Genomic DNA, 27,809 nt, shown 5'->3' with positions numbered 1-27,809 from the left:
GGTTTACAATACAAAATAACAGGTTAATCACGTTCCTACACTTACAATTAATCTTCGCCATCTAATGCGACTTTTTCATGAGTAATAAATATGGCAAGTGTTTTCCCGATTTCCATCGACGGGTGGTGCCAAGCTCATCTTTACGTGAGCACCTGGTGTCGTCAAGTTTTTGATAATGATTCATAAACGCATACTCATGACATCGCTCTGGTGTTTGGAAGGTTTCTTGTTGCAATAACAAGCCCAAAGAACAACAAATAAGACGTTACAATTTCTGTTTATAACTTTTATTGATAGGGTTCTGTCTTTAAAAACGTCTTACATTTCCAGAATACTGTTGACCAACGTATATTGACTACAAGTATCCAGAACATAGATGTTCTGTGATTTGGCGACAGTGGTTCCAAGCAGTGTAGTCCTGCCCGAGGAGTGGACATGATATCAGGACGCCATCGTGTCCGCTTGGGTTATGCTAGTTCATTGAACAGTATGACGAAGACGAGAGTGCCCCAAACGTACGTATATCATGTGTCACGCCATTTAATTCCAAGCAGAAGATATAAATAATCATGATATATGTCAAATTATCACATATATCCTATTTAAACTTGATGCAAAGGAAGAATGTAGAAAGTTTAATGTAGTATTCTTGTACTGAGTACCTTTTGTATCAGTTTACGTGACAGCTCAACTTCTGTATAAACACATAATAGCGAAACTGAGCATACACAATATCAATATCAACATTTGTAATATATAATATACAGTGTATACATATGTTATAACAACGTAGGAAGACTACAAAATAAAGCAACATAGAATCAACCTGGAAATACAGAAATATTAGGCCATGTTGTATCACATACTTTGAAGCACCAAATATTGAAGGCGAGCGGGTTAAACACGGCCACTAAAGCTCTGCGCGAGTAGCTTTCGATCTATATATGTAAAACACCGATTTGCTGAGTTAATTCTATAATATTAGAATCGTTTAGACTTTAGACATGAAACTTCAAACTACATGCAAAGTGAAATTTACAAGTATGGTGATAATTTGAGATGATTCCATGTTGTGATGACTGTAAGAAAGTACTGAGTGTGAATGAAAAAACCGTCACGTCTCCGTGTTACTGTGCTGAAACCATATCGATCTTACTATTGCCTATTTTAAAGTATCATTCTGAAACAGACCTGGAAATATGTTCATTTTCATAACCTCTGTTCAGACTGAATAATCGAAATGTGTCAATTGTGTGTGCTGTATGAGTCAACGATGAGAGTGATAAAAAATTTTATCTAGCCTCATGTAAGAATGTCGAGTTTTGATTGGTCCACGTGACTCTGATAAAATACCATGTACATCCATCATGATCCGCCAGCGGGAGTATACGACTTTTATACTCCCGCTGCGAAAGTCATATCCTCCCGCTACGCCTCGGTGACGACGCGAGAAGTGAGAAAAGCGTGCATCGACAAGCCTTTAGTAATGTGTAGTGCATTGACGTCAAACGATCAGCTGGTGTCAACATGGCTGCAAGTCGATTCGATGCGTGTTGTTTTGTTTTGATTTAGTGAAAACTTTGAGCTAGATAAATGCGTTATCACATCGTGTCTCGGGAAATACGGGGTTTTATCAGTCCCTCGTAAGGTTGTATTCCCCTCGCCTCCAGCTCGTAAGGTTGTATTCAATACAACCTTACTCGAGACTGATAAAACCCCGTATTTCCGAGACACGATGTGATAACTTATAATACCAGATGAACAATTAAACACTGAATTTCTCAGTGTATCACACAAACAATGATGTTAGAAGTAATCATGTCATACACTCAAACACGGAACACCATAATGTGACACTGCACGATATGTTTTATGTTTGTAAGATTAGAATGGTATATTGTTTTTCATTGGGAAGATACAGACGTCTGTCTTCAAGAGCCTGGGACGTTCTGGCGTATTGATCTTACACACACTTGATCTGGAAATCTGGATTGTTCAAGCTGCTTTCTGTTTCTTCAGACAGGAGGAGGCACATTTTGTTCATGGAGAAGTTCAGAGTGCATGTATGGTCACTGATGCTCCCCCATCACATGTTGGCGTAGATATTCTGTGTCTCCAGATAGGATGACGCCAGGTCATAACACAGAGAGACGTCAGCCTGGGAAGTAAGGTCACGGTGACACACATTGTAAATATAGGTACATTGTCATGAGACTATTATCAGGCATATTTTATCAGAGTTGTTCGTAATTGAGAAGTTTCTTGATGTCAGTTCATATCAGGAAATATTTGAGACTTTGGTTTTGATATTGCATTTACTTGAATATTTCGTTCAAAGTTGTCGTGATGTCCAACACAGTGTTGAACACAATTTCTATACCTCGACATTTGAACTTTATGTGATCAGAGGTCCACAGCAGGAATCGCCGAACTTTACCTCTTTGGTGAATCACAGAAACAGTTGACGTGCCTGAAGGGGTGAACACTGCTTACATAACAGTAACGATGTCAGTTATACGATTACTAAGCTTGTTCTCATGCCCACCTGAGAGAGATCATTATCACACAAGTGTCCCAGCTGTCGGATGTTGTTGTAGATCTCCACCACGTTGTCGTACTTCATGCCTTGCACGACGTTGCTGAGGATGCAGAACAATGTAGCTGATCGCCGTTCACTTTCACTGTTGGACAAAAGACTTCATTAAAATGATTGCTTAATTTTTCAGACAAAACATTTCCACTTCCAAATTTCCATAATGTATATATCAGATTATGAGTTATTTTATAAAGTATGCAATTTGGCCAACATTTGTCACACAGAGATATTCAAACATGTTCAACCTGAATATTACTGTTAGTGGATGAGAGCTGTTGTCCCCAATGTTGAGGTCAACTTGATCCAGGAGGTAGAACAGAGAGGAATGGTCATCTTTCCGGAAGGTCTTGAGAAGATACACATGTACCAGCTGTGAAGAATTATTTCCCTGCAAACACAAGATTTCATTATACAGTATATATGTCATAAATGGATAAGTATTTAATGTGTGTAATATTCAGCGACAAGTGACGTAGATCATGCAACAAGGCCCTACCTCCATCTTCCTGTCGATCTTACGGAGGACGATGTCAGAGTTGAGTGAGGTCTCTGTAGAACACGACACGATCACGGTACTCAGGTCCTGACTGTGTCCAGGAGAAGGAATGTAGCCAGCCAGATTCTGAAATATCAACATTTGCATTCATATTAAATCAGTTTTAATCCAGTTGTAGTCTCAATACGTTTCTCAGAATATTTCACAACCCACCTGGTGCGAGTCCGGCAGGACAATAACGGTGGAAGACTCCTGTTCCTCTGTGAGTTTCCAGAACAGAGACGCAGTGGTGACGGAGGGGGCCTCAGTTAACAGGTAGCCATTCATGGACAGGTGGGACTAAACGAGAACAGGTGCAAGTCTATATAAACAGTTCTCGTACATATGTGACACTGAATATAAACTGTATTGATTGTATACTTACTGGCATCATAACGGCTAATACGTCTGTCTTTCCGTTCACCCAAACACGACCCTCGATGCGCCCAGCTGTCAAACACAAAGATACAATTGGCCAGAGTCTTTATTACAATGGATAATTCGAACGACTTATGTATAGAACAGTTGAGTGGATTGTACAGTTATGTTGATGAGTCAGTTAGCACCGGAGAATAACCAGCCTGAAAGAGAGATTCCAGACGACAGATTTGTGTGTCTTATTTCAAAATACATTTTTAGTCCAGAGGAAATGTTCTTACCTGACTTACGTTCTTTGATGCTGACTTTAACTCTCTGAAAGACAAAACATGCAGAGTCCATATCATGTCTGAGATTGATTCAAAGCTGCACTATCAGTTATCGTGCATAGTGTACAACTGATGTGGTAGTAATGATAACACGTCGTGATAACAACATTCTCAGGAATCAAAACAAAACGCAATTGACTTTTATTTGGCTTCGCTTCACTATATTTACTGAGTTATTGCTATATATTCAGGACGTATATATATCATATTTTATCCATTTGATGTAGAACTGCAGTTATCAACCCTTCTTGTTAACATGTGTCTCGGTGTGTAAGTCATGTGTTGTATTCCTGTCACGATACAGCTGGAATATTGCTGGTGTCACGCTATATCTGAACTCACTCTGATATTCCTAAAAGGATCAATGAAGCAAACAACCACCTGCATCATCTGGGATACTGTTGTCGTTCCCATCTTGAAAACTCTCTTTGCACGTCTTTCTTGTCTAAATTCGGTTGAGGTCAAGGTCGTGTCACCCATCATCAGTGCTTCGTGTAGGGTCGTGTACACGCATGCGTACTGCTCCTGTAATATATGACAAAGGGTTTTGTCCATGGATGAAAATGATGGGAAATGGTCACATGCGACAGTACAACAGGTGTTTTATGGCACATACCTTGGTCTGAATCATATTTCTCCGTTGCTGTCTCATGAGATTTACAAACCCGAACACGTCCACTCTCTGATCAGCCAGGGCCCGGTCCAGCAGGTAGTCCACAGCGATGTACGTCCCTGTTCGGCCAATACCAGCACTGTAGAGGGAAGTGTATTGTGTGATAAGGATGGGATACCAACAATGTGGAGGGAAGGGTATTGTGTGATAAGGATGGGATACCGACAATGTGGAGGGAAGTGTATTGTGTGATAAGGATGGGATACCAACACTATGGAGGGAAGTGTATTGTGTGATAAGGATGGGATACCGACAATGTGGAGGGAAGTGTATTGTCTGACAAGGATGGGATACCAACAATGTGGAGGGAAGGGTATTGTGTGATAAGGATGGGATACCGACAATGTGGAGGGAAGTGTATTGTGTGATAAGGATGGGATACCGACACTGTGGAGGGAAGTGTATTGTGTGACAAGGATGGGATACCGACAATGTGGAGGGAAGTGTATTGTGTGACAAGGATGGGATACCAGCAATGTGGAGGGAAGGGTATTGTGTGATAAGGATGGGATACCGACAATGTGGAGGGAAGTGTATTGTGTGATAAGGATGGGATACCAACACTGTGGAGGGAAGTGTATTGTGTGACAAGGATGGGATACCGACAATGTGGAGGGAAGTGTATTGTCTGACAAGGATGGGATACCGACAATGTGGAGGGAAGGGTATTGTGTGATAAGGATGGGATACCGACACTGTGGAGGGAAGTGTATTGTGTGATAAGGATGGGATACCGACAATGTGGAGGGAAGTGTATTGTGTGATAAGGATGGGATACCGACAATGTGGAGGGAAGTGTATTGTCTGACAAGGATGGGATACCGACAATGTGGAGGGAAGTGTATTGTGTGACAAGGATGGGATACCGACAATGTGGAGGGAAGTGTATTGTCTGACAAGGATGGGATACCGACAATGTGGAGGGAAGTGTATTGTGTGACAAGGATGGGATACCAACAATGTGGAGGGAAGTGTATTGTGTGATAAGGATGGGATACCATCAATGTGGAGGGAAATGTATTGTGTGATAAGGATGGGATACCGACAATGTGGAGGGAAGGGTATTGTGTGACAAGGATGGGATACCGACAATGTGTAGGGAAGTGTATTGTCTGACAAGGATGGGATACCGACAATGTGGAGGGAAGTGTATTGTGTAACGAGGATGGGATACCGACGCTGTGGGGGGGCGTGTTTTGTGTAACGAGGATGAGATACCGACAATGTGGAGGGAAGGGTATTGTGTGACAAGGATGGGATACCGACAATGTGGAGGGAAGTGTATTGTGTGACAAGGATGGGATACCGACACTGTGGGGGGAAGGGTATTGTGTGATAAGGATGGGATACCGACACTGTGGGGGGAAGGGTATTGGGTGATAAGGATGGGATACCGACAATGTGGAGGGAAGTGTATTGTGTGATAAGAATGGGATACCGACAATGTGGAGGGAAGTGTATTGTGTGACAAGGATGGGATACCAACAATGTGGAGGGAAGGGTATTGTGTGATAAGGATGGGATACCAACACTGTGGGGGGAAGGGTATTGTGTGATAAGGATGGGATACCGACAATGTGGAGGGAAGTGTATTGTGTGATAAGGATGGGATACCAACAATGTGGAGGGAAGTGTATTGTCTGACAAGGATGGGATACCGACAATGTGGAGGCAAGTGTATTGTCTGACAAGGATGGGATACCGACACTGTGGGGGGACGTGTATTGTGTAACGAGGATGGGATACCGACGCTGTGGGGGGACGTGTATTGTGTAACGAGGATGGGATACCGACAATGTGGAGGGAAGTGTATTGTGTGATAAGGATGGGATACCAACAATGTGGAGGGAAGGGTATTGTGTGATAAGGATGGGATGCCAACACTGTGGGGGGAAGGGTATTGTGTGATAAGGATGGGATACCGACAATGTGGAGGGAAGTGTATTGTGTGATAAGGATGGGATACCAACAATGTGGAGGGAAGTGTATTGTGTGATAAGGATGGGATACCGACACTGTGGGGGGAAGTGTATTGTGTGATAAGGATGGGATACCAACAATGTGGAGGGAAGGGTATTGTGTGACAAGGATGGGATACCAACACTGTGGAGGGAAGTGTATTGTGTGATAAGGATGGGATACCGACAATGTGGAGGGAAGTGTATTGTGTGACAAGGATGGGATACCAACAATGTGGAGGGACGTGTATTGGGTGATAAGGATGAGGGAGCTACAATAAACTCTGTGCGCGTGGTGGCAGCAAGAGTTGCATACTCCCCAGGGAGTTGAGATTGAAATACAATGTGCTGTTGAGATTGACATCCAGTGATCGAGGGGAAAATACCAGCGCCTTGAGCATGTACTAGTGCGTGGATATGTGCGCTATATAAATATCCTATCTATCTATCTATCTATCTATCTATCTATCTAAGGATTTACACTTTTGAGAAACAAATATACTGATGAATTATTATGGTGAGATATAAACGTACATGCACACTCATGACCACATACCTGCAGTGCACCATCAAGGGCGTATTGTCAGGGTTTGGTGTCTTTCGTATTCTCCAAACGAACTCCATCAGCGCCGTTTCCTCAGGGGTTCCATGATCTGGCCATTTTGTGTAGTGGAAGTGTTGAAACAACCTACTCTCGCCAGTCTGTAGAAATATATGCAATGTTTTTACAAAGATTTCTCTGTAGTATGTCACGATTGTGATTCCTTCAATATTTCATCTTTATATGTACCTCTTTCAACGTGGCCTTCAGTTCCCGGATGACCCATTGAGCTCTGGGGCTGATGTTGGTGACGGAGATAGTGAAAACGTCCACGTTCAGGTCCGATGTGTCTGACCAGTAGGGGACACACTTCACCTGGTGTACAGACATACATACATGGTAGCGTTGGGATAAAAATGGAATGTCTGCCTCCACTGTAAATATCAAGACAACAGTCTGAAGCTCACGAAAGTGCGAAGACGATGTTTGGGTGACGAATACTTCACGAAACCGATGACACAGTGACCTTTCAGTGATGGGTGTCAGAAATTGAAGTGTCTCTTTTGAGTGGTACACTAAGATACTCTTGATAACAGCAGATAATTCCCGCCCCAACAGAGGGAAACATTTACCTACATAAAACATGGAACATAGTGCAGGGAACTGCACCTACCTTTCCTGCCTCTGTCAGATTCGTCAGCATCACGATTCTTGTCAAGTTCTTCTCGTAGATCATTCTCCAGAAGTCGCCCACAGTTTTCCTGTTTGGTGCTGGAGAACACAGAAGCACGATTCTGGGACCCGTTTCACAAAGCTCGCGTAAACGTAAGATCTCTTGCCTCATTTCGTATCAGTCGTACTTCATATATTGTAACATTGACTTACGACAGTTGTAGCGCTACGACAGCTCTGTGAAACGGAGACCTGATTTGTGATATCTTAATGCTGTAAAACACACAAGAAATCTGAAGACAAAAAAATGTAATCTGACCTTGTGCTGCAATGTAAGCTTGATCCTTTGTGTATCCCTGAAACATAAAAGATGACTGATTGTGACAAAGCAGATATCTAAGTCATAAAATATTCATTCATTTCTTCTGTGGCAGTCTGTTATGTTATTGTATCTTCCATACGCCCATTAGCACACTCTGTCAGGACTGCGGGTTTTAAGGCTGCGTTTGTGTTTTTCCAAAACATCCGAGCAGGTAATTTACTTTACACGCCTCTTTCGGTATTATTGAGATAGCTCGTTGGGTGTGAGATTCATGTGGGAATAGAGCCCAGATCAAACCAAACTACAGTTATAGACAGGGGCTGACAAGTCAAAACACCAAAATCGTGGATTCTAACATAAAACAGGATCAGGGTGTACTAAGTGGGAGGTGCTCCCGGTATTCAAGAGGGGGTTACTCTTTTCGAAAACTCCTGCCGCCATCACTGGTTTTCAGGGTCTAGTCATGTCATATGAACAGTTACCCTAAACGCCAGGGGGGAACTATTTCGGAGGATAGTCAAGACATGGTATACTATTGCACTGATGACGTGATTCACAGAGACGTGGTGATTGGTAGTATGAAATAGTAACTGGAGGAAATATTCTTTTTTAAGTCAGTGCGGTACAGATCTCTGAATAATGGATGCCCCGTGAGCAATGTTTGTAGTTTACCGCTTGGCATCGATCGTAAGAGTAATCCATCCAAAAAGGCAACCATTTGCCTAAAACCTCTCCTCTAACATAAGGGATTGTACTAACGTGTATTACAGTATTTGCCCTTTACCAAGATAGCGTTATAATACTCATGATGTTAATCTGGATTGTCTTGCCCAGACTCAGCAACTGACAAACTGACATCACACACGTGCAATGCTGCACAGTTAAAAAATATAAAATAAGAACAGAAAACTAAAGCCACGTGGACTATATTAAAGTATTGTTCTTTGGCATTCAGTAAATACAAAAGGAAACATGCGGTCTGTTACAAGGACTTTTCACAACACGATTAATTCATAACTACATACTAATGGATATTCAGGAATCTTACATTGATGTAGCTGGCGTTGATGTAGTCGGAGGAGGGGTCCACGGGACGTCTCTCCAGGACCACTCGATTGTAGTCATCTGTGGGTAGAGGTAGTGGTGTTCCGATTAGTTGAAATAATCGAAGATTGGTCGCAGTGACCAAACGACCAAGCAATCGATCACATGTTCTCATAATCGAAGACAAACGATTTTGGAGCTCTCGTTATAGCCTCTGAAACGGTTCTGTTCAAAACTGTCAGGGTCTGAAAAGTCATCACTGAATATGACTTTCTTGAAGACTCCAGGAAGTGTATGTTTATGATATATTAGTCATCACTTTAAAGTTTTAAGTTGCATCATGTCATAAATATCTGCAGTAACAACCTGGATACGAAAATCTGGGAAAATGACGCTAACCTACTTTTTCCTGTGATTGTTTGATGGTACTGAAGCAATCATCAATTGTGAGATTTCCAAGTTCAAACACTAAGTGGGATGAAGTAATTAGTGGCAGTCGTAGTTATGTCACCCACCGGCAGAGTACTGACTCTCCTGAATCTTATGTTAACCCTGTTAGCCACATTCTCGTTGAGGACGTGTATACCGTTTTAGCTACATTCTCAGTGGAAACGTGTAAACCCTGTTAGCTACATCCTCGTCGAGGACTTGTAAATCCCGATAGCCACAATCTCACTGAAGAACTGTAAACACTGTTAGACACATTCTCGTTGAGGACTTGTAAACCCTGTTAGACACATTCTCAGTGAGGACGTGTGTATATTATATATACATGGTATGTGACGTAGTGGTGAGATACTCACACGGATAGTACTGCCGGAATCTGTTTTTGCCGCTGTTCTCCTCACGTTGAGAATCTTCATAGGTGTGTGTGAACCCGGATATCAACCGCTAGAAAGAATGATTACAATCCCGTATTCAATTTCTGCCAAACGAACGTGTTATACCGTACGCTATGGAGGCGTGTATCCTGTCCATGATGTCCACCTGGACGATCTAAAGCTGTTCTCAACAATACATCTGGCATCAGTTCACACATCCCTTGACAGTGTTTCAACAAGACCCTTGGTGCTTCTGTATATATTACTTTAGACTGTTTGACATGATGTGACATTGTTTTGCGATACATCGATGTAGTTGTACAGAGATAAATCCCTCAACTTGATATTGACTTTACATATAATAGCTGATGAAGTATACCATGTATTCCTGTTCGAATCCTCCTTCACGAGCCTGAAGTTCTGTGATTCCGTCCTCCAGCTTGTCTACATCCACCTCCGTGACTACGACCGGGCTCTTCATGTTGTAGTAGGAGCCTCTGTCTGCCTCCTTCTCTAGCTCCACCTCTTGATCTTCCTCATCCTCTCTGTCTTCTCCCTGGGATACTGCAGGACAACAGACATTCAGTCTAAACACCCCTACCACTGCCACCACGTCGCCATGGTGTTATCTGGGATCATTATTTATCTTGGTGAGAGTCGGACACTTCATTCAGAGACCTGCGGCTGGATATCATCATCTATTACAGCTTGTATCATCACTATTTCATATGAGAAACATGGTCAGTTTCGTACAGTTGTGTCTGGTTCTGTACCTTCTACTTACCCTGCATCTGGTTTCCTTCTGGCCCCATAGCTGTAATGTCCTCGTAGATAGTGTTCCCCTTGTTGATATTTTTCTCTTTGTGTTTTCTCCTTAACTTTAATACAAGGAGAATCAGTATTTGGCCAAACAGGTTTGATGATATTCTACTTCAATGCTTTAGTATAAGTGTAAACGGTACGACCAAGATATTTGGTGCTACAATAATGTATGTTTATGATACAATAGGTATTTTAGATTTATCTAGACTCGTGCTACTTGTTTATCTCTCCTCTCCTGCGAACGGTTAAGTGGAATCTTCAATCCCTTTTAGTTTCCTGAAGCGAACGTACAATCACATAACCTGGAGTTACCTCCCTTGTATTCAAAACACACCCACGTGACCAAAGTGCCAAAGGCATGCCTGGCCTTGGAAGGTTGGCAGGTCTCGTCATGGTCCCTTTGGATCTTATATTGTTATTCTGTTACGACGTGAACTTACTAGTTTTACAGATAGTGAGCATTTGTATAATGTCGTGCCTACCTGTAAAACACAACAGCTACAACAACGAGTACAACCACGGCCACGGCCACGGCGACCACACCACCAACGATACCACCAGTGCTAGCACCGTTAGTCTGATGAGATGAAACAGTCCCTGAAATAACAGCGTGAGGGAACTTCTCTTACACCGTGGCACTATCAGCTACATGCTACCTCAAAAGTGAAATAATTCAGTTGAATAGAATGTCTCATAATGTCCATGAAATATGCATATACAATTGTCACTACTTTTCATAAACACACCCTTGTGTTTGCTTGTGTAGTCAAATTATTCCTCAACATTTGCGTGTTACATTGATATGAATATGGTTTGACCAATGCCACTTGACACTCACTGTGTACACAGTCCTCTCCCATCCATCCTGGCTCACATCCGTTCTCACAGCGGCCGGAATCCTGAGGACAGGAGACATTCCCTCCCTCACACATCCGGGCACTGCAGTTACCAATACATCCAGCACCGTACTCCACATCTGGGACACACCCTGTAGCAAAATGAATTAAAATCTTCAATTCCAGAAACTACCGAGACAAAGGGTGTCAGTATGTTGTTCCGATAGACTGAACTAATATGAATGTTTATCATAGTGGTGACTAAAAGTGGATCACAGCTAGAGACGCAGTCAACAAGACTAAATGACATGAGGAGTGGCCGACTACATGTGTGGCCCTACAACGTGCGGCTCGTGGTATTGTAGGACAGTTTTACGGACATGAACGTTCTTGCTTAGAATGTTTCTTTAAACATTGTCATTTGTTCTGGTATTGTCAATAATATTTCATGACCCCTATTTGTAAGAAAATCTGTAACAAACCAAGAGCAAAATAGAATTCGTAGTATTTTTGGTGTCTCATATTTTGTGCTTGAAAGAATTAGTCGCGTATCTTCAGGGCAAGAACGGATATTTTCTGTTGTTCAATTCCCTTTGGTTCTTTAAATATGGTGAATATTGACGTGTGCATATAAAAATGCATTTAGAATACATTACTTTACTAATGGTTTTATGCGCGAGAGAGTTTTGAAACGGAAACTTTGTGATTCAAAATGTTTACAATCACTCCACATCTATCCGGTTTAGTTGGATCATATTCTGTCCAAGCAAATATTGTAGTATACTCAGTTTTCACCTGTTATACAGCTGACACCCTTCCACACGGGGCTACAGCCTCCGTCACACCACCCAGTCACGTGATCACATTCTGACGAAGACGCGTCACTACAATGTCTGTCGGTGCAGTTTCCACCACAATCTTCTCCATACGAGTTGCTGCATTCTTCGAACAAAACATACTGCGTCGAAATCTTACAAAAACATGATGATAAAAGTGTCAGAACTAATTTCCAACGTTTCAGAATGTTGGTACAGGCAGAGGTCACTGTTTACTCTTTACACATTTATGTGTCAGTCCCTTTGGTGCCACCTAGTCTTTCACGTCTCTCAAGCGTGTTTACCCTGTGTACTCAACAAATGGTAAAGTCTTTACCCTGTGTACTCAACAAATGATAAAGTCTTTACCCTGTGTACTCAACAAATGGTAAAGTCTTTACCCTGTGTACTCAACAAATGGTAAAGTCTTTACCCTGTGTACTCAACAAATGGTAAAGTCTTTACCCTGTGTACTCAACAAATGGTAAAGTCTTTACCCTGTGTACTCAACAAATGGTAAAGTCTTTACCCTGTGTACTCAACAAATGGTAAAGTCTTTACCCTGTGTACTCAACAAATGGTAAAGTCTTTACCCTGTGTACTCAACAAATGGTAAAGTCTTTACCCTGTGTACTCAACAAATGGTAAAGTCTTTACCCTGTGTACAGTCCGGTGTTGTGTAGCCTGCTAGACATCCTCCTGAACATTCCCCAGTGTCATGGCTACAGCTGGAGGTGTTGTCCTTACACTGTCTGTCTGCGCATGACTGAGTACAGTCTCTTCCATACTGTCCCGTCGGACATGCTAAAAGAGAAAGACAATGGGATGCTTACTATATGATGTATGCAGTATATAGATTGTGTTGAGTATGGTCATAACGGGTGTAATTCTACCCATGTTACTGAATGCGATATATTGTTATTGTTTCAGTTCTATTTTCAGTTCACGTATAATTGCTCATCTTGTTTTTCAACTCACTGATGTTGCAACTGTTGCCCATCCATCCTGACATACAGGTTCCACCGGGACATACACCGCTGACGTAGTTGCACACATCACTGTCACAGTGGCAGTAGTTGTCACAGTCAGCACCAAAAGTTCCAGGACCACACACTGTCATATAAATGTTACATTCTCCAACAGCGCAACATTTTCCATGAATTTATCAAAATTCATACGTAAACACGAATCTGTTTGCAAAAGTAGGCAGATATCTATGATGAGGACAATCAGTCCTGTTCTTCATACAGCAAGAGTGAGTGAGTGAGTTAATATTTAACGTCACATTGCAATATTGCAGCCATATCGTGACGAGAACGATTATTTATAAAAATACAAATGAGTTAAAAGCACATACATTGTAAAAACCTGTCAACGAAGTACAGCAAAACTAACTAGAATATCACAGAGTAGAGTGTAAAATTAGTGATAAGACCTGAAAATGTATCTATAGAGGACAATACAATTATATATAAATGAGCTATAGGTTGCCAACAACTGAGGGTAGATCACCGTACAGCAAGATGCATTATAAATCATGCTGGTTTAAATTATTTCATGTCAAACAAATTACTGAACAATAAATACCCCATTTGTGACACTAAATACACCTGGTCCAAATAAATTAATCTGCTGATGATATCAGAACCGATAACCTGTTTCTCACTATCAAACAACACTTCATTTCGCTGCATCCTGGTTAGTATAACTGAAACACAGACACAGTACTGTGAGCCTACCGTCTACTTCCGTCTTCTTTGTTCACTGTTGTGTAGAGTAAAATGTAGCGCCCTCTGCCGGAGCAAGGTGCCCGTGTCACGTCATCAATGTCGCTTCCATCACCTTCTCCCGTCACGTTGTAGCAGTTGTCACCACTGGGTGTATCGGTGGAGCTGGTCACGTACACCTGGATGCCGTTTCTCCTTGGTTTATCTGGAATGTTTGAGTCAGTAGATTGACAGGAAAAACGTCTCATATATCGGGGCATGTTAACACTTTACCGAAAAATGATTGAGACTCACTTACACACTGAGTGTCTTTTCTCTTAGGTGCACCTGGATTACTTGGTTCGATATGAAAAGCAAACTTACAGTCTGTTCTGAAGTAGATGGTGACATCACTCGCCACCAGTTGGAACTGTTGTCCTTCGTCTGTATACAGACAGTTTAACTAGTGACAGTCAGTAATCATAATATACTTACAGTCTGTTCTGAAGTAGACTGTGACATCACTCGCCACCAGTTGGAACTGCTGTCCTTCGTCTGTATACATACAGTTTAACTAGTGACAGTCAGTAATGATAATATACTTACAGTCTGTTCTGAAGTAGACTGTGACACCACTCGCCACCAGTTGGAACTGTTGTCCTTCGTCTGTATACAGACAGTTTAACTAGTGACAGTCAGTAATGATAATATACTTACAGTCTGTTCTGAAGTAGACTGTGACATCACTCGCCACCAGTTGGAACTGCTGTCCTTCGTCTGTATACATACAGTTTAACTAGTGACAGTCAGTAATCATAATATACTTACAGTCTGTTCTGAAGTAGATGGTGACATCACTCGCCACCAGTTGGAACTGTTGTCCTTCGTCTGTATACAGACAGTTTAACTAGTGACAGTCAGTAATGATAATATACTTACAGTCTGTTCTGAAGTAGACTGTGACACCACTCGCCACCAGTTGGAACTGTTGTCCTTCGTCTGTATACAGACAGTTTAACTAGTGACAGTCAGTAATGATAATATACTTACAGTCTGTTCTGAAGTAGACTGTGACATCACTCGCCACCAGTTGGAACTGCAGTCCTTCGTCTGTATACATACAGTTTAACTAGTGACAGTCAGTAATGATAATATACTTACAGTCTGTTCTGAAGTAGATGGTGACATCACTCGCCACCAGTTGGAACTGTTGTCCTTCGTCTGTATACAGACAGTTTAACTAGTGACAGTCAGTAATCATAATATACTTACAGTCTGTTCTGAAGTAGACTGTGACATCACTCGCCACCAGTTGGAACTGCTGTCCTTCGTCTGTATACATACAGTTTAACTAGTGACAGTCAGTAATGATAATATACTTACAGTCTGTTCTGAAGTAGATGGTGACATCACTCGCCACCAGTTGGAACTGTTGTCCTTCGTCTGTATACAGACAGTTTAACTAGTGACAGTCAGTAATGATAATATACTTAGTTCTGAAGTAGATGGTGACACCACGTATCAACACAGTGTAACTGAGATCTACTTGCCACCAGATGACGTATTTTTCCCCCTCGCAACGTTATCTGCAAATTTATAAATGCTTCAACGACATTGTTCTGTCATAACTATAGACGATGTATGTTATTTACACCTTCCATCGGCAGTTATTTGCCACTTCCCTGTATTTGTCCTGCCTCCTACAATCAGACGTTTTATTGGACTTAATCATGTCGAAGAGGTTTCTGAACTCACAATATCAATATACAAGTTGGTATAGCTTTTCAATTCTTAACACCATTGTAACACCTGTACACATTCTTCAAGCATTTTCTAATTGCCATACTAAGATAATTACTGTTATTTTTATATTGTGTTTTGTCCCTTATAGCTAAAATGTTTTAGAACTAATTACTAGTTTTACATGCATACCTGTGATATTCTAGTTAGTTTACTGGCCCTTTTAAAATATGCATACATTCCATTTAAATGCTAAATGTTCTCGTTACGATATGACTGATGTGATGTTAAATATTAACTCACTCACTCACTGTCTGTCACTGACAGTCCATGAATGAAACGTTTTCTCGTCATCATCAACGTAAGTGGCCGATGACTTCATGTTTGTCAGAAAGGAGTTAGACAGTAAACAATAATTCACATCGAGTGAATAATATATACTCATGGAAACAAGTAAGGGAACACATTAAAGTACAATGTTCTTTTACTCTTTTCCAGGTTTCCTCACAAGGTGTGTATTGCACTGTGTTCCTTTGTTTCCGTCAGTATGTATCAGTTTCGGTGTAATACCTGACTATAACTGATTCATCTCCTTTGTTTGAAACAGGTATACGTATGTATACATGTTTAAGTGAGACAGTTAATCTCACAGACAAGTGTCAGACTACTATAAGAACTCCTAATTTCAACAAAGTTTGAAAGGATTCAAATGGAAAATTCATAAAGCGATTGGCGTCAGAGAGTGATTCCTGAATCAGTTGTTGAAAGTTGAAAAATATGTTGGAATGTGACACCCCTGCGTGCGTAATATCTCCAACGTTATTATCCAGTCTGCTCGTGGAGTTACATACGTTTCTGACATGTCGGACCAGACCACCCTGGGAAACAGTTTGGCGGACTGCAGCCGGTGGAAGAGTCACACTTGGCCTGGTCACAGTTACATGTGTAGCCACAGCTGTACCCGTATGTACCATCGGGACAGCTGTCTGTAACAGAAGTATTATATTAGAGGCAGGCTAGTTACATAGACAGTGACACTGGTGGCCGCATATTGATCATAGCGAGATAGGATCATATCTTGGACTATTACACTTATCTAGATACTGAGGCATAAAATCAATGTCATCAGAGTAGCTACCATTATAAAGAAAGCTCGTGCTAACAAGTGATAGTTGCTAAAAAGTTTGGACATACTCTCAATACTATCTGAATGAAAAGTTTTGGAACCTGTCGGGCTTACATGATAAAATTGGCTTGCAACGCGCCTGAATGAATGTACATCATTGTACGTTACTATAATATGTTATATGAAGTAATTGACACCTACCTGAAAACTGCCATAGAAGCATTAGAAGCACAGCCATACACCCTGACTCCATAGTGTTGTAACTCTACCAGGAAGTGATTTTCTATAGCCAAACAACCACCGAGTGCTTGGATAATACTGACATGCCACTGTATGTCATACCCGTGACCTTTAAGAAGAATAGTAATAATACATTACACACACATTTGTGTTACTGATCCCAGCACGTCAACAACAGACTCGCTCACCGACACGCACAACACCCAGTGGTAGATCCCTGACTTGTCACCTGCGTTAACTGCTTCCAACAATACTGACATGTTTACTGAACGTATATCAGACTCAATGCTGTTATCTTTATTGAACGTATATCAGACACAATCCTCATGTGTTTAAATAGTAATGCATGTGTTTACGTCAGTGTTTGTCACGGTAGCTGGTTATGTGGTCGACCGGGACACCAGGAAAGTCCATATGAGGAAAGGATGCTCGTTCACTGTCCCACATTCAAAGTTATTTGTGTTCCTTGTATCAGTAGGGCTCGTCTGGCAAGTACTACTTTTGATTTTGTGCACACGCCTAACAAAGGTTGACGATTATGAAGGAAACGAGGCAAATGTAAGATACATACGTGTTGATCAAACGAGTATATTTTGAGAGTTGTCCAGTGGGACGCGGTGTGTCACTGACAATACACAGAGCCGACTATCTATATATCACACGATAAGACCCGCTGTAGGTTCGGTTACCTTAACACTGAACCTGAAACATTATCGTAACGAAGATACTTGACACTTGAAACATATATACTGTTGGGGACATTGGCTAACATGTGGTCAGATCTATGTCATATCATGCTTTACAGTTTGGCTCAGTATCATCTAACAGTTAAACATAGTCCTCATATTAGAATAGGACTCAAATATACAGCCGATGGAAAATAAGGGAATTTAAGACAGAGAAGGAGTGATGGTAGACATTTTTGTGTTGAGTCCGGGATTCGAACCCACACTGTCAGCCATGGTGGCGGAGTGGGTTGGATCACAGACTGTGCATATGTTGTTATGTTGAAGTTTGTATTTGTAAATATTATATTCGTGCATCTTACATGGTCATTTGCTGATTTACTATACTGGACAAAATATGTTAGGGATATGGGTATTTTATGACTGATATGTTATCAGTATGTCTCAATGAATAAATGCATCTTTATTCATAATTTCAAAATTTACAAAAATCCTATTTTTGTCCAATATATTTAGTTTCGTATCTACCAGTTTCTCTGTTGTCCAGAATTATTCAGTCTAGAAATCACATCTTACATGGTTACATTCGCGGTTGCTAGACAGTGGAATCTGTCACAGTACATGGTGCATACGGGACTAAGGCGATGAGGAACCTGACTATCAGAGTGGCTGAAGGCATCAAGCCATGGGTCTCACCTGTAATGTATAGACTACTTTTAGGAGGACACAGAATAAACTCACTCTGTCCCAGCCACCTGTCATCAGACGTCTGCCAATACTACATGACAACTTGTCAGGGATGTTGTTATGCGGCAGTGCTTCAGATGTGATGTGTTGTAAATATAGATCCAGTGAGAGGCAGTGTTATACGCTGTGCGGGAATGTTTCACCTGTTTCACATTGCTCAAATCGTACTCCCTGGACATCGCTCGAATACTGGGTCAATATACGTTGACTGTAAGACATTTTCTTCTTGTCATTGTATCCCTCTGCTGATGAGAAGGTAAATAATGTTTACATAATGATAGAAGCAAATCAGAGAAGCTGAAGACTCGCTTGTATTATTTCTTCTGCTATGCTGTTAAACGGGAAACCCCAGGTATAGCGGAAGTAGTAGTAGCAGTAGTAGTAGTAGTAGTAGTAGCAGTAGTAGTAGCAGTAGTAGTGGTAGTAATAGTAGCCGTAGTAGTAGTAGTGCTAGTGGTAGCAGCAATAGTAGTAGCAGTAGCAGCAGGTGTAGTAGTAGTAGCAGAAGTAGTAGTAGTAGTAGTAGCGGTAGTAGCAGCAGCAGTGGTAGTAGAAGTAGTAGTAGTGGTAGCAGCAGCAGTGGTAGTAGTAACAGTAGTAGTGGTAGCAGCAGTAGTAGTAGTAGCAGTAGCACTAGTAGTGGTAGCAGCAGCAGTAGTAGTAGTAGCAGTAGTGGCAGTACTGGTAGTAGAAGTAGTCGTCGTCGTCGTCGTAGTAGTAGTAGTGGTAGTAGTAGCAGCAGCAGTAGTAGTAGTAGTAGCAGTAGTAGTAGTAGTAGTAATTGTAGCAGTAGCAGTAGTAGTAGTAGCAGTAGCAGTAGTAGTAGTAGTAGCAGTAGTGGCAGTACTGGTAGTAGAAGTAGTCGTCGTCGTCGTCGTAGTAGTAGTAGTGGTAGTAGTAGCAGCAGCAGTAGTAGTAGTAGTAGCAGTAGTAGTAGTAGTAGTAATTGTAGCAGTAGCAGTAGTAGTAGTAGCAGTAGCAGTAGTAGTAGTAGTAGCAGCAGCAGCTGTAGTAGTAGTAGTAGTAGTAGTAGTAGTGGTAGTAGTAGTAGTAGTAGTAGTAGTAGTAGTAGTAGTATAGCAGCAGCAGTAGTAGCAGAAGCAGTGGTAGCAGTAGTAGTAGCAGCAGTAGTAGTTGTAGCAGCAGCAGTAGTAGTAGCACTAGTAGCAATAGCAGTAGAGTGCTGGCAGCAGTAGTAGTAGTAGCAGCAGCAGTAGTGGTAGTAGTAGTAGCAGCAGCAGAAGTAGTAGTAGTAGTTGTTGTAGTAGCAGCAGCAGCAGCAGTAGTGGTAGTAGTAGCAGCAGCAGCATTAGTAGTAGTAGTAATGGTAGTAGTAGTAGTACCAGCAGCAACAGTAGTCGTAGTAGTAATTACAGCAGCAGCAGTAGTAGCAGAAGCAGTGGTAGCAGTAGTAGTAGTAGCAGCAGTAGTAGTTGTAGCAGCAGCAGTAGTAGTAGCACTAGTAGCAATAGCAGTAGAGTGCTGGCAGCAGTAGTAGTAGTAGCAGCAGCAGTAGGAGTAGCAGCAGTAGTAGTAGTAGTAGTGGTAGCAGCAGCAGCAGCAGTAGTAGTAGTAGCAGCATTAGCAGCAGTAGAAGTAGTAGTTGTTGTTGTAGCTGCAGTAGTAGTAGCAGCAGCAGTAGTAGTGGTAGCAGCAGTAGCAGCAGTAGCAGCAGTAGTAGTAGTAGTAGTAGCAGCAGCAGCAGTAGTAGTGGTAGCAGCAGTAGCAGCAGTAGTAGTGGTAGCAGCAGTAGTAGTAGCAGCAGCAGCAGTAGTAGTAGTGGTAGCAGCAGTAGCAGCAGTAGTAGTGGTAGCAGCGGTAGCAGCAGTAGTAGTGGTAGCAGCAGTAGCAGCAGTAGTAGTGGTGGTAGCAGCAGCAGCAGCAGTAGTAGTGGTAGCAGCAGTAGCAGCAGTAGCAGCAGTAGCAGCAGTAGTAGTAGTAGTAGTAGTTGTTGTTGTAGCTGCAGTAGTAGCAGCAGCAGCAGTAGTAGTGGTAGCAGCAGTAGTAGTAGCAGCAGCAGCAGTAGTAGTAGTGGTAGCAGCAGTAGCAGCAGTAGTAGTGGTAGCAGCGGTAGCAGCAGTAGTAGTGGTAGCAGCAGTAGCAGCAGTAGTAGTGGTGGTAGCAGCAGCAGCAGCAGTAGTAGTGGTAGCAGCAGTAGCAGCAGTAGCAGCAGTAGCAGCAGTAGTAGTAGTAGTAGTAGTTGTTGTTGTAGCTGCAGTAGTAGCAGCAGCAGCAGTAGTAGTGGTAGCAGCAGCATAAGCAGTAGTGGTGATCTCATTGACTTCCTTGATAGAACGTACAACAATATGCCTTTATATAATATCACTATATTTAATTCTCTATTCATCACTAAATATCTGAATAAAATCACTCATACAGATGAAAGAAACAAGAATATACAGAAATCGCTGTGTTGTGCATTGATAAGTAATGCGATTACCTATTCTCAAATTTGCTTAAAATTCACAAAAGGGTGACAATACGCAGTGTGGCGTTTCGTTGCTAATCCGTATTCCAGACAAAAACACGGCCAGTTTGTCGCTGAAGCTTGTCAACCATATCTGAGGGGCTACAATCAAACATGATGTAGGGTAGGCGATGGCACCCCTTCAGTCTCTTGACGAACATTGGTGAAATAAAAAATTATTCTTTGTGGACTACTATACCAAACCTGGCCGTTCATCCTTCTTAATATGAAAAAAACCGTCTATATATTTCAAAGGAAAACACGTTCTATTGTCAGTATGATTCTGTCTCAGCTTTATAACTGCCCTGATGCAGTATCCTAGGGAAGGAACTGTTCTGGATTTGTACAAGTCGTTCCACACCCAGCACAGAGTATACACCCTCTCATTACCATTTTCCATTACCCTCTAACAGTGCATCTTGTGTTTGCGTGGTTAAGTATCCTTGTCAGGTAAGTATTCCTATGTGTGGTGTGTCGCGTGTTCTCGGCTAGACAATTCAGTTAGATCAGAGAGGAACATGTTTGACCAATCTAGGCCACAGGCTTGTTACCTATGCGTCCAAACTATTTGATTAATGAGTATTTTGAAGAACGTCTGTCCAGCTGTTGGCTCCAAGGAGTATACAACATCCCCAAACACTAGATGCCGACATCACTGTTCTGGTAGTCACCTGTAGGCTGTAATGTGTCATGATGCTCTGTGTGGATCGTGTCCAGCTGGACGCGGACATCACTGTTGTGGTAGTCAACTGTAGACCGTAATGTGTCATAATGCTCTGTGTGGATCCCGTCCAGCTTGGTGTAGTCATGTTCAGGCAGCACATCATATGCTGGGACTTCTGCAAGTGGGATGGGGTTTGACTGCATTGAGTGGCTAGTCCCCGGGGTGCCAGATTGCTCTCTTGGGGTCCTCTTGCCCATTCTGAAACAGAAAAGATCAAATTCCTAAACTGCTTCCAACATCTCCACGGTGTGGTGTTCACATGTTTATGAGGTCTGTGTGTTTCTACATCCCCAACACTAGGATGAGTTTGTATCGCATCAAACGACCTTTGTCACTACAAGCATACATCTCGTGTCCATGGTAACGCACCTGAAGTCTCCCTTCCTGCACAGACAGACCACACCTTCCACCACGGCCAAGACGAGCAACATCATCACAGCTCCAAAGACACCAGCTACTTCTGGGGATATACTTGTGACCGGGGACAAACTGCTCACTTCTTGTAAGTAAAAGAATCAAAATGTTCACAAAAACAATTATGTTTCATATCAATCTGAAGAAAGAGCCATTGTCGGTCATAAAGAGTACAGAATAGACATACCGCGCTGTCCACAATCCACACCCGTCCACCCAAACTGACATCCTGCGTCACAGCGACCTGTACCCCGGTGACAGTTGCCCGACCCACCATCACACATCCGGGCACTGCAGTTACCCACACATCCAGCACCGTACTCCACATCGTGGACACACTCTGCGTATGGGCAAGATCTGAGTGATTAGACGTGTTCACATGAAAAGCAGCAGGAATGCCCCGGTATGAGATGCAGGCAGCATGGGTATTCTCTTATCAATAGCAACAGACACCAAAACAACTTGGTTATTCAAGACAAAAACTTTCAGAATACTTTCATCTGGCGACTTCGGCATTTTCATTATACTGTCTCTTTTATATACATACGGGTTGACGTTGAACATGGAAATGTTTTAAATGATTATTATCAATATGCATATCAGTGCACAACGAATTTTATTAAAATCAGGTACGAGCTAGATACAAAATGGGCAAGATCGCAGTGCAGGGTACGTTATGTTTGCGATCGCTGTTTTTCTGGAGCTTGCAGTGCCTTACAATGTCAACAATGCTGAAAAACATGTAACCATGACTACGCCACCCATCTGATTCCATACAGTTCTCAAATATGAATTGTGATTGTATCTGCCACCTCTGGCAACCACATTGGTAAATGAAATCTGACAGTCTCCTCCTCGTACTGGTGGAAGTCTTAGCCTCAGAATCCTTCGCATTCCTCATGGTGTGCCTGTGTCAGTCACTGCAGATTTTGAACACGGGGAGCTCTAGCTCGAACTTACGCCCAAGAGAATGTAAAAAAATGCTCGAAGGGGCGCCGGGTTCATATCGTGACTCATTGTAGACCAGGGTAATATTTCGATGGTATTATTCTGAACATAACGACGAGGCCTAGTACTGATCTCTATGAATATGGGCCAAATGTCAAGGTTAAGGCTTTCAAACTGTGGCATGATGTCGGTACTTAGTACCCAGTACCCAACACTTCCTGTTCTAATTATTGTAAGAAGATCCAATTTGCCATCATTCGAATCGAAGCAATTTACCATCACTTTCCCACCGCCAAAGTATTCAGCTGCATGGATCATCACCTATGACCCTCGTAAAGAGGTTTCCTCCATACCCGACAACGGCAGTTGGTATTGTGGAGAATATAGCAATTTTTCATCAGACCAACGGACCCAAGGCTATGTCACAGACATGGGATAGTGGATCCGGAGTCTGAACCAGGCGAGTTCCTACCGGTGCCTATCTGTGAAGTAATCACAGATAATCGGGCGATGGGCCCTGTCAACCTCTTTCTGATGGTGTTGATGGTCTGCATCTTGCCGGACGAAGCAGGACCCGTTTATTTAGCAGTGGTCTTCATGGTCCTGGACTTCACCAGAACTCACGCGAGTGAGTGAGTGAGCGATTTGAGTGAGTGAGTGAGTGAGTGAGTGAGTGGGTGGGCGTTTTGAGTTTTACGCCGCACTCATCAATATTCCAGCTATATGGCGGCGGTCTGAGAATTGTTCAAGTGAAAACCGATGTTGAGAAAGGATATCCCATGCAATAATATATATATTGCGTGCAATAACTTGACATATACAGCAATGTCCGTGCTTTGCATGAAAAGAAATCATCAATGAGATATGTATGACATATTCACACAATCAGTTTTCACCTGTTGTACAGTCGACACCCTTCCAACCGGGACTGCAACCTCCGTCACACAACCCAGTCATTTGATCACATCTTGAGGAGGAGGTGTCACTGCAATGTCTGTGGAAACAGTTTCTGCCACAATCCTCTCCATATGTGTCCACGCATTCTTTATAGAAAAATACATCGCACCTTTATTCCGAATACATTGCATTACCAGTTGTTTCAAATAGTCTCACATGTCTCATATTTTGCGATAGAAAATGTTCAACCGTATTCAGTAGACTTCAATTCATGTCAAACTGTCAGTGGAAAGACTTGCAGTGTATGCCACTTTATACTCATATTAGCCCATGAACAGAGTATTGCATTCGTCCTCTGTCGCAAAAATGTCATCATAATGATACCACATAAATAGTTAAATAAAATATGTTATTATGTTGGAGTCCTTACTCTGCGTACTCAACAAATGTTAAAAATGTGGGACCTCCAAGTAGGAAGAAACAAATTTCATGAACTGAGGCCAACACTTTATTATACCTATTTGGGTTGTCAGTAAAGACGTGATGAAATAGTTTCACGACGTCATATTGGCCACAGCCGTTTATCTCATGTGTCTCTGGCAAAGAAATGTTCACCTTCAATCATATTTCGCTTGACTGTGTGGACTTTTCGACTGCAAGAAACTTCCATTATGTTGCGAGAAATCTGAAAGATCTGTTTTCCCATGTGAGCGGGCATCTGATCGTAAATTACCTGAGGGAAGTTGACCTGTAAGCCCAACTCAATTCAAAAAATGTTGAAGAGCCTTTACTTCACTTACTCAAAATGGGGGTCTGTACCCTGTGTATTGAACTAATAGTAAAGCCTTTCGCTTGTGTACTCAACAAACGTTAAACGGCTTTTACCCCGTGTGCTCTGCAATGAATCTTTACTCTGTGTGCTTAGCAAATAGTAAAGTCTTTACCCGTGTACTTAGCAATTACTAAAGTCTTTACCCTGTGAACAGTCCGGTGTTGTGTAGCCTGTCAGACATCCACCTGAACAGTCTCCAGAGTCACGGCTACAGCTGGAGGTGTTATCCTTACACTGCCTGTCTGCACATGACTTGGAACAGTCTCCTCCATAGTGTCCTGTCGGACATGCTGAAACAGGAGGTGCCGAGACTATGATCAGTTTGGTGAAATACATATATTGTGTTGAATATGTTTAAATGGAAGTTAACTATATATCGGAATATTCTCCAAAATTCTTATAGAATAAAGGTCAAATCTTTTGTTAAGTGTTTGGTGCTTGTATTTGTTCAGTTACTTGTTGATCATATTCAACTTACCAATGTTGCAACTTTTGCCCATCCATCCTGACATACAGGTTCCACTTGGACAGACACCACTGACGTAGCTGCACACATCGCCGTCACAGTGGCAGTAGTTGTCACAATTAACGCCGAAAGTACCAGAACCACACACTGTCGATATATGTACATAAAGATGAAAATTTATCACCCAAATAGACAAGAGGCTTCTTTGGATGGGACTGAAAATATTTGCCCAAGAGAAATTGTTTCAACACTAAATAAAGAATTAATATACTTTGCAGACTATTGTGACGTCATAGATTATAGAAAGTGCCACTGAAGCTGGTCACTAAAGCTACTCTACTCCCATGTACATTTTATTCCCAGACACGTTGTACGGGATTACATCGGGCCTCATCACGGGTCTCCTCCAAACGGCATGCGCACTTGCAGCAAAATATTCCGTAATGCATATGCAGTATTTCTGCGACGCCATCAGTCTTGAAGAAGAGAGGTCGACTTCCACAGTACCTAAATTTTCAGTGACGTCGAACGTGACATCACGTTAGTATTGTTGTGGGCATATAGTCGGACGTCTCACCCTATACAAGGCAGGCCCTCAAGTCGTTGTGCAGGACAAACAATGACGTAGAAGCCACACTTTTTTTACATGCCATGAAGGAATAAGTCTTGTGATTCTGAGAAGGGACGAATTCTCCACTTGTGTGCTGATGACAATCAGCATCTCTGTCATAATTTCAGCTCTCCGCGTACCACTAACTTGTAAACTGTCAGCAGACGTAAGCTGAGAAAGTCGCTTATTCTCTCCTCGTTAAAAACATTAAATGAACAGCTGACTGAAGCTTGATATAGTATTTGATTGTAGCTCGTGCATATCTAAACTCAATGTAAACGTCAAAATGGCCAAGCAAAAACAACATTATTATATAAATACAAATGACTATATGGGATTTAAAATCATAGGAGTTGCGATATGTTTTCAATGAAGTATATGTTTGTTTCCTCTTAGTATCAACGTGTTCACATATGACCTGGGTAACTAACTCAGAATTATACGTTGACAAAGATGAAAAATAGGTTCAGTTAAACGTATTGGTGAATATACATCAAGTGATAAACAAATACACCAGGCACCAAAGAGCCGATATAAGCTGGGTTGCCGGCAAAGACATAAATGAAGTGAGCAGAGTTCCAGCTCAACCTCAAGCGTTTTCTACAAGGAGCATAATCCTGCCCTCCCTTTACAAGCAGTTGTAGTCTCACAGTCCCTGAACTACATTATTTTACCTACTGCCTATCCCTAGTTGATGTTATGGCAGACACTGCAGAGGGGATGACCGATTACGTTATAAGTATCATGCAGTACTTCATGAAAGTGACAGAGTGGTAAAGGAAGGCTGACAAGTCAATGTACAATACCGATGGTGATGAGAATAGCCATCGACATCATGTACATAATTGCAATCATTATGAAGTTTTTCATGTCTTGGCTACATGATTTGGGGAAATATTTGGATGATGCTGGATGGCCCTGAATTAGTTACTTTGACATTGGTAATAGTCAAACATCAACTGGTCATGTAATGAGAGGATTTCCAAACACTCACACAAGTGCTTAAAGTTTCCCTTTGTCATACACCTGCCTCTGTATTCTGACACGTGTGTGCTTCAGAGTTACTTAACGCCATAAATATCTCATGTTGATGTGTGATGCTTACTGATTGCATTTAGTAGCTTTCTTTCATTTCTGTAAAGTTGAGAACACTTATTTTCGTTATTATCGTCCCCTACAGATCAGTGCAACTATAATGCAGACACTGTATTGTGTGTGCCTACCGTCTACTTCCACCTCACAAAAGTCAAGTCTAGGGAGAGTGATACGCATGTCGACTTCATTGTTCACTGTTGTGTAAAGTAAAATGTAGCGCCCTCTGCCGGAGCAAGGTGCCCTTGTCACGTCATCAATGTCGTTTCCATCACTTCTTCCCGTCACGTTGTAGCAGTTGTCACCACTGGGTGTATCCGTGGAGTTGGTCACGTAGACCTGGATGCCGTTTCTTCTTGGTTTCCCTGGAATATCCATGTTCAGTGCATTCACATGAAGGAAGTCACGTACATTTAGGTGTATGAAGATGTTTAACTGAGAAACAATGCTTGTCACATCGAGTCATTTGTATGTGAAGGGGCAAATATACTTTCAAACATTTGTCACTGCATTTCAATCGTTCGCGGACCACCGCAAAGCAGCATTATATGCTTTGATAACATTGGGTATTTTCTGTCCCTTTTATCATTTAAAACAAATTTATAGAAAATGTCAACATTACTTACAGTCAGTTCTGAAGTAGATGGTGACGTCACGTATCGACACTGTGCCACTGAGATCTACTCGCCACCAGTTGGGACTGCTGCCCATTGTCTCTATACAGACACCGTAGCTGTTTGCAGCAATGTTTCCGTCTGTGGCTCGGGATGAT

At 42.0% G+C, this 27,809-nt stretch overlaps 2 protein-coding genes across 2 annotated transcripts; both read right to left on the bottom strand.

Moving 5' to 3' along the window:
- Positions 1 to 271: 271 nt before the first annotated feature.
- On the bottom strand, positions 272 to 27,809 carry LOC137292174 (receptor-type tyrosine-protein phosphatase epsilon-like). Its single transcript, XM_067823732.1, has 24 exons — positions 27,664 to 27,809; positions 27,169 to 27,402; positions 13,321 to 13,455; positions 13,000 to 13,146; positions 12,323 to 12,469; positions 11,530 to 11,679; positions 11,174 to 11,288; positions 10,654 to 10,742; positions 10,249 to 10,433; positions 9,852 to 9,939; positions 9,053 to 9,129; positions 8,002 to 8,038; positions 7,684 to 7,781; positions 7,260 to 7,385; positions 7,026 to 7,171; positions 4,455 to 4,590; positions 4,220 to 4,363; positions 3,791 to 3,824; positions 3,517 to 3,581; positions 3,306 to 3,431; positions 3,093 to 3,218; positions 2,842 to 2,984; positions 2,546 to 2,681; positions 272 to 2,158 (listed from the first exon to the last, which is right to left on the bottom strand). Exons 1-24 carry the CDS (start codon positions 27,746 to 27,748, stop codon positions 2,087 to 2,089), a joined length of 2,841 nt encoding a protein of 946 aa, XP_067679833.1. The 5' UTR covers positions 27,749 to 27,809; the 3' UTR covers positions 272 to 2,086.
- On the bottom strand, positions 21,694 to 25,125 carry LOC137291052 (uncharacterized). The gene is made up of 5 exons (XM_067822331.1): positions 25,013 to 25,125; positions 24,037 to 24,183; positions 22,380 to 22,532; positions 22,148 to 22,277; positions 21,694 to 21,976 (listed from the first exon to the last, which is right to left on the bottom strand). Exons 2-5 carry the CDS (start codon positions 24,095 to 24,097, stop codon positions 21,694 to 21,696), a joined length of 627 nt encoding a protein of 208 aa, XP_067678432.1. The 5' UTR covers positions 24,098 to 24,183; positions 25,013 to 25,125.

Source organism: Haliotis asinina, chromosome 7 (assembly GCF_037392515.1).
Source record: "Haliotis asinina isolate JCU_RB_2024 chromosome 7, JCU_Hal_asi_v2, whole genome shotgun sequence".
Classification (NCBI taxonomy): Eukaryota; Metazoa; Mollusca; class Gastropoda; order Lepetellida; family Haliotidae; genus Haliotis; species Haliotis asinina.
This window is presented reverse-complemented; position numbering and strand designations above follow the sequence as displayed.

What these genes read in the sequence shown, in the direction of transcription:
- LOC137291052 (XM_067822331.1), bottom strand. Translation starts at nt 24,097, where the DNA reads ATGACTGGGTTGTGTGACGGAGGTTGCAGTCCCGGTTGGAAGGGTGTC. An exon ending in GGGTGTCGACTGTACAACAG is followed by an intron (nt 22,533 to 24,036) that starts GTGAAAACTGAT and finishes GCCCATACGCAG; the next exon opens with AGTGTGTCCACGATGTGGAG. An exon ending in TGTGGATTGTGGACAGCGCG is followed by an intron (nt 22,278 to 22,379) that starts GTATGTCTATTC and finishes TTTACTTACAAG; the next exon opens with AAGTGAGCAGTTTGTCCCCG.
- LOC137292174 (XM_067823732.1), bottom strand. Translation starts at nt 27,748, where the DNA reads ATGGGCAGCAGTCCCAACTGGTGGCGAGTAGATCTCAGTGGCACAGTG. An exon ending in GAAATATGATTCAGACCAAG is followed by an intron (nt 4,364 to 4,454) that starts GTATGTGCCATA and finishes CATATATTACAG; the next exon opens with GAGCAGTACGCATGCGTGTA. An exon ending in AGATCGACAGGAAGATGGAG is followed by an intron (nt 2,985 to 3,092) that starts GTAGGGCCTTGT and finishes TTGTGTTTGCAG; the next exon opens with GGAAATAATTCTTCACAGCT.